The sequence below is a fragment of the Thunnus albacares genome, chromosome 9 (assembly GCF_914725855.1).
Source record: "Thunnus albacares chromosome 9, fThuAlb1.1, whole genome shotgun sequence".
Classification (NCBI taxonomy): Eukaryota; Metazoa; Chordata; class Actinopteri; order Scombriformes; family Scombridae; genus Thunnus; species Thunnus albacares.
Genome location: NC_058114.1, coordinates 27,030,123 through 27,042,676, shown reverse-complemented (window position 1 = coordinate 27,042,676; position 12,554 = coordinate 27,030,123). Strand labels below are relative to the sequence as shown.

At 42.4% G+C, this 12,554-nt stretch overlaps 1 protein-coding gene across 2 annotated transcripts in view; it reads left to right on the top strand.

Annotated features, from left to right (window-relative positions):
- The first annotated feature begins 380 nt into the window (after positions 1-380).
- sh3rf1 (SH3 domain containing ring finger 1) overlaps positions 381-12,554 on the top strand; it is a 32,480-nt gene continuing 20,306 nt past the window's right edge. Inside the window, exons 1-2 of one of the 2 annotated variants that reach the window (XM_044361217.1) lie at positions 381-488; positions 1,599-2,090. In XM_044361217.1, the coding sequence (XP_044217152.1) occupies positions 1,710-2,090 (381 nt within the window). In that variant the 5' untranslated portion in view covers positions 381-488; positions 1,599-1,709. Of the gene's footprint in view, positions 684-1,598; positions 2,091-12,554 lie in introns of both variants that reach the window. The other variant, XM_044361216.1, reaches the window with a different exon arrangement.

Genomic DNA, 12,554 nt, shown 5'->3' with positions numbered 1-12,554 from the left:
TCAGTAGACCTACTGTCTGGCTTTCAAGTACTTTTATGCAGGTAATATGATAAATAAATGACCATACTTATATTGAGTATTTGTTTTTAGTGGTTAGTTTCCTCCATAATGGTATAATGACAAATGACAATCCTGTAATGCAGTGTCAGGACAGGACGACATCCTTTTGTTTGATTTCCCTGTTTTTTTAACTTAATATTTAATTCTATCAATTTCTGACATTATCCACAACTTACTTACTGTTCAACTTACTGTATTTGCAGACGTTTGAGCTCAGATAATGTGTTGGTTGCTTCGTGTGTACTTTTCACACACCGTAATTTACTTCTTTCCCGACTGCTCTTGAAGCCCACATACTCCCTCCCCCTCTCCGCTTGTTTCCAGCAGCAGAGTCCCGCAGAACAGAATAACTAGCATGGCGCTCGGTGCACTCCCGTTCCCTCGCCGGTGTCCTTTTCGTGTTAGGTTTCCCTAAGCGTCTGACATAGGTATGTTTTTACTATACGTTGTACGCTTTTTAATGAAAGTCTGTCTTGTAAGAACAATAGTATTTGCTGGCTGAACACTCCAGATAAGTGGCTTGTAGATTTCTAGGTAGCTTGCTAACTAGTTAGTAACGTTAGCAAGGAGGCAAGAATTGGGAGATACGAGGCAACAAGAGGAGGAGTCCTGTTTTGGAAGAGGTAAGCAGGGCTGTATTTAGTGGGCGAAGTGTTTTTGAGTTTTAAATAAAATGCTTTTTGCCCGAGAAGTTATAAAAATCATTTTTTGTCAAGTTTGGTTGTGGTAAAAACTTCTAAATGTTAGTCGGTTGAAAGGTGGCAACATTAAAGTAACATTACCCGCTCGCTAGCGGCTTGTCCCTGCTAGCAAATTTACTTAATTTTGCACATTGGTAGTTAAAATGTCTTGCATGTCTGAGAAAACACGACCGAGCTGAGTAGAGTGACTAAAAACTCACTGAAGTCACAGTACACGTTTTTCGTGCTGTGTTACGTAATATTGACATTTTTTTCTGGTGTAACGCTACACTGTTACAAGTTTGAAACACTGTGTGGATTTTACAATTGAAAACTCCTCCTGTGGTGTCAGCAGAGGACATGTTGGCTGATTTGTTTTTTTATCATTCTTAAAATAAAGTAAGTTGACTACATTCTTGGTAAATCCCCAAGCATGTTTTCGCTCTTGAAAGACAAATCACAGTCTTTCAGTCCAGCTCCATAGCTGTAGTTTTCTCTTTTCGCTGCTGAACTAGCAAAAGTTCAGATCCAGGGATACAGGATCGCAGTTTACAGGTGTAGTTATCGGCTGTCGAGTAAATCAGATTATCTTGACCTTTAATCTCTTGTTCGTAGTAGTTTGGTTTTTTACTAGTGTAGCTTCTGTATTAAATAACTATTTGCATAGAATAAAATAAATGTGGCGTCATTGTGTCAGTTTTTCAGTGGGGCAACTGAGATGTAACATTTTTTTTAAGCTCAACAGATGAAGCAACACTACACAGCTTCTGCCATATGTGATGTCTGTTGCATGCATACTATGACCTATTTCTTTTGTGCACAGTTGATTAATTTACATGTCTTGACCTCCTTTTCTAGCTGATGCCATGGCCATAGCCGAGGCATGGGAGTGACGTGACAGTACTGGTCCTGTATCAACCTTACCAGCATCATGTTTTTCTGCTGAGTTAGAGGCAGAACGCACAGAGAATGGACGAGTCAGTATTGTTGGATTTGCTTGAGTGCCCTGTTTGTCTGGAGCGGTTAGATGCCTCGGCGAAGGTTCTTCCCTGTCAGCACACCTTCTGCCGCCGATGTCTCCAAGGCATCCTAGGCTCTCGTGGAGAGTTGCGATGCCCAGAGTGCCGGACGTTGGTGGAGTGTGCTGTGGATGAGCTCCCCAGCAACATCCTCCTTGTGCGCCTGCTGGATGGCATCAAGCAAAGACCTCGAAGGGCTGGTCCTGGGGCAGGAGTCTGCACAAATGGTACATCTGGAGCTGTGGCCAGGGCACACAGCAGTGGGACCAGGGACCAGGGCACACCAGGAGCACAACCCCAGCGAGCTCAAGCCAAGAGCACCCTTGTGCGGGTTAGTATACTCACTGTGACTGAACATGGATCAGTGAGCATGAATCTGTGTTTCCCATTGTTGGTCAAGCTGAAACAAAACAGTGAAAATCTGTGTGGATTAAAAGCAGCATGTTGCATTACTGGCTCTCTAATCTTTGCTGCGGATTAACTGTTATCATGGTGATCCAAAAGCCAGCCAGTTGACTAACAGCCCAACATTGCTAATGGCAGTGAATGAGAGCAGTTAATAGTAGAGCCAGCAAATGATTCTGCTCTCTGCGCCAAGTGCAGCTGGGCTTTTCCCGTAAGGAGGTTTCTCAGTTCTTTCATAATTGCTGACATTGTCACATGCCAAAGTCTTTCTTGCACTTGAGATCCCTGCCGTAGTGCTGCTGGTCAATGTATATGAGAAATGCAGGGTGCAACTACAGGGTGGTTGTATTATCTGCAGTACTGAAAGTGTACTTAGAGGCTGAAGAAAAATGTGAAATGCTAGGAGTCTGTGTTTCAGCAGAATAATTCAAACAGATGAAAGAGAGATGAGCTTATAAAAACAAGGAGTAGTTTACGTTTTCTATAAGCCCATGGAGACACAGGTTAATAGTAATACAACAGTATTTTTGTTCCTTAATGGTTACATGGAACACAAGATGAAACCAGATTGAAGCCAACAGATGTCATGGCAATCCTTTAGTGTGTTCATGCTATTTTAATGTAATTTATTGGATCTGTGCCTCTTAAAAAAAAAAAAAAGAAAAAAGTGCTTTATTTCTTGATTATTTACACTCCTCTCTGGGAAAGTCAATCGCCAGCCCTCTTTTCTTCAAGACATTATTGGTCACATTATGTTTTATGACTGGTTTACTTTGAAAGTTATTGAAATCTGGGATTACTGTTTTTTTCTATTCTGTTGTGTACCCACTAACTGCTGCTGTTTATAAGTCATAAAACTCAAAGCCACATTTGTGTGTGAATGTGCTACTTTCTCTGAGCTGCCCAGACTAATTGTTATGGAAATAAAGTATTTCATTCAAATACATTCAAAATATATTAAGCAACAGTAAAAAAAAACAAAACAAAAAACTGTCATCTCTTTACATCACAGTTAATAGGATGGCTTTAAGATATATTATTGTATTATATTATATTTGTATTTATTACACATTGAAAACCTGGCTCCAAAAAAAGAGAGCAAAAAAATGTGGAAGACCTGTGGGCCCCTCTCTGAGCAGCTCTGGTCTCCACGAAGGGAGGATAGGGTAGATGAAAAGATGTCAAGGTCCTGTGTAGAATCATTGGAATGTCAAGGCGCTGATAATGTATCTGCCGAGCCATGCAGGTACGAAGATCAGAGACCTTGCTGTAAATCGCTACCGGGGACCCGCCTCATTTGCCATAGTATCACTTCAGAAGATTTGTGCTCATTTCAAAAGCTGTTTGTGCATTGTGGAATTCCCCTCAATTCTGAAAAGCCTGTTCAGTGGAGATAAAGAGGTAGACACTTGAAACTAGCACAGTATTTCACCTCTCTTATGTTTTTGAGATTGACAGTCAATTATAGTCCCTCAGTCTGGGCAAGGTAGAATGCTCTCCCATACACACTATAGGAAAGTGTTGTGTGTGTGTGTGTATAATCAAAACCTTATTTTCCTTGTATTCCAACTATTTTGTAGAAAGTCATGTTACTGACTAATGGTGTCTTTCGAGTCTTTCCTGCCGCCCAAAGGCATTCTGCTAATGACAGAGAACAAGAAAAGACATGGCTGTGCAGGTGTAACATTTTCAGAACATAAAAGGCAGAGATCAAAGCTCTTGCTGATGGCCCGGCCTGATCCCTGGCCAGTGCTCCATGGGGACTGAACGCTTCACTGCCCCTGGGTGACACCCTCACTCCCACTTCTTTATTGTCCGGCGTTGTCTGTCCCCCGATATTTGTGGTAACTCAAGGTTTGAACCAGTTCCTCTGGTGCTGTGCCCCTGTTCAAGCAAAGCTCCACCTCTGATTCTTATATGGCCAGAGAATGGCTGGGAGGGGAGAGTGCTGGGGATTGCCTGACAGATGCACAACAGGGTTTTGTCTTGGGTCCCCTCTGATCTTACAGAGTGACCGACACACATGGAGTGGCCAAGAGAGATTGTGTGTAGTTCGTGTGTGTGTGTGTGTGGATGACTACCAGTAACAGAAGCTGATGAGTGTTAAGTGAAGGTGTCAGGACCAAAAGGGACAAATGTTTAGTGAGTAACCTTGCACAGTCAGCTTTCTGCCCCTCCTCTTACTATCTCCAGGGTTGCAGCAGTTGTTTGACACTCGGCCCTGGCATTTTCTTTGATGGTAGGGAATGAAAAGGCTTGTCTTGAATGTCGAGCTGTGGTTGTCTGGCCCTTCACAGTCAGGTTGATGACTCACCTCCATGGTGCTCCGTTACACGAATGTTTTTTCTTCCTCTTGCCCTTATTGACTCATATAACACAGTATTTTGTTCGCACAGATTGGGAACAGACACCTCACTGGTATTTCTGCGTGAGTGAGTAAAGCCATTGGAGCTGTCTGGAAGTCAAAGGTCAGGGTTCAGGAGTCATGGTAGTCAGGGGTCGGAGCCAACGAGGGAGAGGAATTAGAAAGAGATTTCCCTGGATGTCTTCAGTTATCATTACAGTCCTCTGGAGAGTTGAGCCTGTACTCCCGCAGACTTCAAATACAGCTTCTCATATGATTGTTTCTGCCTTTGTCATAAAAGCTTTAGTGTTCATTTTTATTGTTGATGTGCATTAGCCATAGTTAGGTTACATCTAGTGCCCTAATATGTAAAATAATTGTTATGTGATGAGGCTTAAATTTACAATAATCATTTCAGCCAACTACCTATTGAATGCAAGTGTGTTTTGCTATGTGTCTGCTCAGGTTTGTCTGTCTCTTTATGTGTTTAGGTAATGGGAAATGAGAAACTATTCTCTGCTAAGCTCTTGGGGATGTAATTAGGTCATTCTCTTCTTGGGTAATGAGAGCTTTATACAAGGAAAGTTTTATTTTTCTTTTTATAGGCCTCTTACACTTGATAGCCCCTTCCTTGTGCCATTATTTCTCATTATCTTCAAATCCATTGAATCGATTCTCAACAAACAGGAAGCAAAACACAGCCTATTTTGGTATTATTTGCTGGTGATTGATTAAAGTTGTCTTGAACAAAATGTTTTTGTTCCCAGTTATTTTTATAGTAAGATTGTGGTGTGTTTTGTCCTATCACTTTGTAGTTGATTTATTTCTTCAGAGAAAAAGAATGTTGTTTATGGGTTCCTTATGCAGAGGTATCTCATTAAAATTCCTGTGCACCTCCCTCGTCTGAGGTCGATGAGTCACGCTGGCCCTCTTTGATGACATCATATTGTTGTTGAAGCCTTTCCTCTTGGCCGGCTGGCTGACCTCTGCCTGTGTGACAGAACCCCGTCATTACACCCTCACACTGCCCACATACTGGCAAACACATACTTACTGCTTTCCACTGGGAATTTTTTAAGAGGGCTTTGGTCTATTCATTCCTGCTCTCTCAACACACTCACACTTTTCTTTTGCCTCCTCTGTATTTCCCACGGAGGGCCACAAGTAACCGTGACCTTCTGGACAGTGCTTGTCAGGGATTTTGGAGCCACCTGTAATTTTCTCTTATGAGACACAGACACAGGCTGTATTTTTCTCCCATATTTCTGCTGTGTACCTCCTCCCTCCCTGCTGTCTAAATCCAGGCTGGAGCCTGTTAAAGGTCTAATGAGATTAGAGTTTATTAGACAGTGAGTCGGCACAGCTCCCCGTTCTCCTCTTACTGCTGACTGCTGACTCTCATTCTGAGGAAACAAAACACTTGTTATTTAGTGTAGCTTGTGCGCCTGTGTCTCTGGTTGCCACTATGTATTTTCTCACACTTATCTAATACACCTAAAGTCAGTTTGTTTCTTGTTGACAAGTGCCGTTTTTTCAGTGCCATATTTGTAAATTACATTTTAAATGCATGGCATGGATTGTGGTGTTGTCAAAAATATCTAGAAAGCGGAAAATAGAGGGATTTTCACACTATATCCATTCCCTATACTGCTCATTCTATTCAGGCTGAAGGTTGAGTGGCACCTATCCCATCATGCATTGGGCAAGAGGAGGTGTATCAGGACAGGTTGGCACTTGTACTGATAACATACATAGACAAACGCATTCATCATCACTTAAACACCTATTCGCAATTCTCACACATTCTCACTTTACCATCCCAACCATGTTTCCGAAAACATACAGTGAATGAGCAAGAGGTTGGTTATGCTGTGGGAAATGACTGTCCTCCATGTATGAGTTAACATAATTCCCAAGGAGAAGTTCAAAAGACCAAATCATGTAATTTTTAGGTGCAGCCATGGTTGCCTCCTCATTGTAGGGTAACACTGCCCTCTTGATGAAGGGTGTGTGGTTGTCTTTGTCTTTTTTGTCCTTCAAGATTTTCTAGCCCAAACACAAAGAGAAAAGACTTGACTTGTATTGTTCAGACTCCTTTTAACCTCTTTCCCCAGACAGAGAAGGATGTTTTGCGTTAGTGTGTGTGTCTCAGAGGAATGCCATGAGAAGTTGCAGGTCACTGTTTCTCCTCAAAACATTGGGCTTGTCTCATCTCGTCCCACTTGCCAGCTCACATTCGCCTTTAGTAAACCTTCTTAAAGTATCAACATGTATTTATGTGTATTTTCTGTCTGTTCTTTTCTGTAAGACATGCCGTTCTTTGACTCACAAGTCAATGTGGTGATTTGAAAGGATATTAGAGGTCTGTGTCATATGCATAAATAAGTCCTGTGGTTGTGTTGATAATCATGCATGCAGTGACATGCCTCTGCACCTGACAGCCCCTGGGCAGACTCTGCTGTGGCGGTTGTATCTTGTTGCAAGACATCTTTTCATATTAAGACAAAGTACAAGCCACCTGACCATCATTTTCTGGACAGTTTGAACTGTCTAGCTCCCTATGTGAACTGGTGATTACATTTAACCTCATTGTGTAGGGTTTTTTTTTTTTAACGAAGATGGGTAAATGTTTGTTGTCATTTCCAGGGGGTTTAACACTAAACTCTGGGTGGTCCACCAACCAAAAATGCCATATTTGCCAATGGCCTACACCCCTCCGCTTCTTCCATCCATGTCTCAACTCCTGCCAAGTCTGTCAGCATGACAATAGTAAGGGAAGCAGCCATGACCTTACTTACCACAGTGCTATCACACCTGTGGGGGCCAACAAAAGCCTTTTTAGCACTCGTTTTACGTGTGTGGTCCAGTGGACAGGGCTCCTTGAGAAAAATATATTGTTGAAATATAACAGTTTGTTTTACAGCCCACTTTCAGCATTCATGTAGTCGTATAATAATGCAATTTATACCAGTAATTCCAGTAATTTTAGGTCAACTAGTGTCCTAGTCTGTGTGGTATACCCTGACAACAAATTGTTTTCAGTGGAAATGATTCTTTTGACTGTTTTGTCAGCTGTTTGACAACATGTCTCCCATTGTGTCCTTCCCCTATTCCCAAGGTGCCCCTAATACCTGCCTAGCCTTAACAGAGCAGTTTGACCTCTCACCCTGTGTTGTTATTGGTGGACCAGGGTTGGTCATCCATGGGCCGTTTGACTGCTGGCATGTTAAGTGTTTAGTTCCCATCCCTAAGGCAGAATCATGATTTGCGGGGAGTTTTCGTTTTCAGTTGTTTGACCTCTGACCCAGGAGCTATTACTGGCGCTTGATACATCTTCAAGCAGCAGTGACTACCTCTGGCTCACCTTGCTGCTCCATAAGAGATGTGTGGTCCCAGCGCTCCCTTGAGAGATGGGGAAAAGAATGATTCTCTCAAATATTTTAAAAGTTTTCTTCAGATTTCAGGACTTCTTCTGTAAGCCTTGTGTGTTTGCTGTTCTGCTATGCTGAAAAGTTTCCTGTTTTTCTTTGAGGCCCAAAGGTGCAGTTAATCTGCGTTTGTCCCCTGAATGACATCTTCGTTCTAGCTGTGAGAAGGCAGTGGGGTATCCAGTACTAAGTCCAGGGGATGAAGTACTGCGCTCCATCATTCAAAGTGATAATGTATTATTTTGTATATGTTCTCTAATAAGAACGGTATGAATGTTACTGTCCATCCACATCTGATGCACCATGGGTTGCCATAACATTCTCATCTGCAGGCAGAACAGTAGTCATTATCAGTAGAGACTTTGGAAACTATAGACTGCTCCCTAAAGCATACGTTTTTAGTTGAGGTTGTTTGTCAAGAGTGATTTGGAGGTAAACAAGTGCTACTAAAGTGATGTGAGAGACTAAATTGCAAGATCCTTAGTCCAAATGTCTTATCATTCCAGTCGTACAAGAAATGTCTCTTTTCCAATACAGATTAGGAATAATAAGAAATAATCAGTATTTCATTTTGGAAGATAGTGGCACAAAACCAGGCTGCAGAAAGCCTGTGTTCTCAGTTACTCCCCATGTGTAGGGTCTCTCTTGCTGACAGCATTTGATTAATTATTGATGTTGATTTGAATAGGGGAAAGTACTGACTAAAGACTTGGGGTTGGAGAGGCTTTCAGTGATAATATGCTTTCTGCACACACAAGTGCTAACTAGAGAATAACATCCCCACTCATATCCCCATCATAACTGTTCTGATTATAGGCAAATGTACTTTGAGCCCATTTGTTTTACACAAACACACATCTAGCCTTCTGTGACTTTGGCCTGGGGAAGCCAGGGCAATGTTTGTTTTAATGAGTCACAGACTGATTTTAGATCCATGAGGGCTCATTACACAGTGCACACCCACAAAAACACAGGTGTGTAGTCAGTACACAAACAGACCCGTGACCACATTATGTTGAAATGTCAGTGCAGGTTTAAGCCAACCAGCTTGTATTTCTATTGATAGGAAAGTGTGGTCTCATGCTGATAATATCATGGGGAGGCTCATTAGTTCCCATGTAAATAGACATCCTGATTTGTTTTAGAGGCATCAACACCTGTCTCTCTTTTCTTCCTCTTAATCCTCTTAATGGTATTACTGTGGGCTGAGTAATCACAGCAACCTGGGATTTTTGAAATGTTGGTCTGTGCCAGCAGAATTGTCTGCTTGTCAAATGTTCCTGGTCTTATGAGCTCTGCCCATGAATTTGCCTCTAATGGCCACGTTGGCCATTAGAGGCAAATTCATGACGAGTGAAAATGAGTCCAAAGCGTCTTCCGATGTTTTTACTGCAGAAACAGAATATGTCAAGCTGCCCAGTACCACTGTCACAGATGACAAGGAGCTCAAACAGACAAACAGGCAGTCTTATAACTGTTAACAGCTGGAGAAAATAAGTGCCGAGGGGGCACCAATACGGTACTAGCACTATGCTGTACCACATAAAGCACAAGGACCTGGCTGCCATGTCCGAGGATGGTTCGCAGTCGCACCCAAAGGTCACGTCGCTGCTAGTCAGGGGGAGAAAGTGTGATGCGTGCCAGTCCATGGCCATCACCTAGTTGGTGTGCTGAATAATTGAGACCAGTATACTTCCAATCAGTGTGGGCGAGGGATTGAGCCCAAGTACGTTATGCCATTTACTAGAGCTACTGTGATGAAGGGCATTGAAAAACACTTTGAGGAGAAGAAGGATGAGCTAAAAGTCAAGCTAGCCAGGGCAGACAAGCTAGCTCTGACCACTTACTGCGGGACAGCTCTCACAAACGAAGTTACCAGTTAATGGGTGTCGGTCTGTCGAAAGCAAAATTAACCGAAACTGACATCCCCAATTCCCTGCAAATACTCATTTTCTTCTATACTCATATCACTGAGAATATAATTTGGCTTGCCCTGTTTTACATTCGATTCATTACTGTAAAGAAAATCTGAGCTGTACTCTCCAAGCAAAAACCTGAAGCTTTTGTCAAAACAAGACTGACATGAATTAGTCAAAACTGAGAAGTTTAATAATGTAACCTTTGCAGAGGAACAAGAATCTAATGAGGGCCCCCAACTCTGAGTTCCTCAGATTTCCTCTTTGACACTCTCGCTTCAGTACGTGATGCCTCACTAAACATTCAGTGGAGTTAAAGAAAAGCTAGCAGCTACATGTTACATCTGGGTTGAGTCAAGGGTGGAATGGACAAACACACTCACACTTTCTTAAGAAAGTGAAAAATGGTCAGTGCTGTGCAGCTTCTTGAGTCTGAGAACAGATGCAGTGTTTGTGCCTTGGCCCTTTGCCAGCACTGTGTCAATATCCTGGCTTTGTTTGTCCACTGTAGAGGCGTAGAAATACCAGCCAATGCAAGCAAATGTTCTTCATTTGCCCACTGGTCTGACACGCAACACTGGACAATTGAGAGATAAGCAGGCATATGAGAAACAGTCAGACACTTAATAAAGATAACTGAGGGACAACATAGTAGTAGAGGCTATAGCAGGTTTTGTTTGAGGTTCGGCAGCCTACAGAGTCTTGTCCAGTTCCTTGTCAAATTTCCCCTCGACTTCCAACACTGCGTAAATCGAAGTCAGCCCAAGCAGAGCAGGTGGCTCGCACTGAATGACTAAGAGGAACAAAAGGCCACAGACACTGCACGCTTTCACCAGCACAGTGGAGAGTAATGTGAGGAAATGCTTAGTATTCAGCTCATATTGACTGGTACTCAATACACAGATACTGTGACATTTGTGAACCAATCCCTCTGTAGCTTGGATACAAGCTAAGTTCTTACGTGCAGCACTTCTTAGTGCTAATCCAGCACTGAAATAATACTTTTTACCCAAATATTCTATTGATTAGTGAGGTACTCACCTGTTTCCACTGGTTGTACATGAAAACTTTTTCATTGCAATAGCATTACAGTCCTTTTGTCCAGTGTATTTAAATAGTTCTACAGTGTAATCAGATGTTTGGTAATTCAAAGAGTGTTAGAAATAAATACCATGTGGACAATGTCCGCTACCATGCTTATACATTTTGCATTTGTTTGACTGTTTTCTTGATGCTTAAAAACTATTTGGAATATGTATCAAATGATAGTTATCATTGGCTCATCAACTATGTATCCTAGTTCTTGTCTGCCTGAATTGTTCTTGTTTTACTAAATTAGTCAGGGTTGTTTACCCAATGTCTGTGTCATAGAACGATGATATAGGTCCAGGATGTCATGCCTTGCCTCCTCTGCCTGCTTCATTTTCTTCTCAGTCTTTTGATGTGACACTGTTTCTCTGCCCTTCTCTTTCTAACTTGTATCTTGCTTCCTTGCTCGCTCTGTCTGCTCTGAAATGTGAGTGGGTTCCTGTGAGAGCAATTGTTAAGCCCAGTGTATGAACTGGCACAGAGTTAAAGAGTTCTGTTCAAGCAGACTGGGTGATCCCAGGGCCACCCAGAACCAGCCTTTACCCTCATCTGAGGCCAGCCAGGTAAAGAAACCAGCACATACACATTAGGCTGCACAAAGAAATCATGTGCCAGTTCATGTGTTAGGGGTTTCGTGTAATTGCATTTTCACAGTAGAACCTACACATACACCCAAACACACGAGAGCTTCATGAAAACCGTATGTGTGACAGCTCTACAGTGTGTGCAAACGCTCTCCCATAAATCCATACTCCCTTCCTGCTAAAATGCTTTCTTTCTGATGATTAATCTGTAGCTTACTTAGTGCACTTGGCTCAGACATGTCTTGATTGTATATCCATGTGTTGAATGTTTTTATAGACCCCACCACCAACTCCACCTATCTCTTTAGACAGAAATCTCAATGTACTTCCCGGTTTTGCACATGGCAGCCTTAAAGGGCCTGTACCTCAACTGGCTTTGATCATGGTCTAGCACCCACATTCCCATGAGCCCCCCAGGCTACAGCTTAAGGTCAGGAACTGGCAGTAAAACTGTAGATTGCTGGGGTCAGTGAGTGGTTTAGTAACTGGCACTCAGGAGAAGAAAACATTGTCTCTCTTGGTATAGAAGTATTAGACTAAGTGAGAGATGCTGTCACTGGCCTGGGAAATGGATGAACATGAGGAGGAACAGGAGGAGAGTTTCGAGGGCTTTCGGAAACTTCCTGTTCTTCTCACATGTGATCCGGGCTTCCATCTGGCCTCCAGACTGTTCTCTTTTTGTGCCGGTACACTAATGTGGAACCTCATTTGCTAATATGTAGTGAGGGGAAACAAACAAGCACAGTGAGTTGTCATACGGTGAAGGTCTTGGAAAGCTTGAATGGATTATTGCCTCTTTCTGACTTTACGTAATGCAGTCAAGAAGATAAATGGTTCCCACAACACTAGGGCTGAGCATTTCTTAGATTTTATGGGTTCTGATTTCTGCTTGTTTTCGATTATGGAAACCTGGCTGGAAGTCACATTTCAGTAAGAAATGAAACAACAATAATGAAAAAGCAAACCAACTATATTTTCAAAAGATTCAGGCCATGTTCAGACTAGGCTTGCCACAGTAGTTGGTGTTAC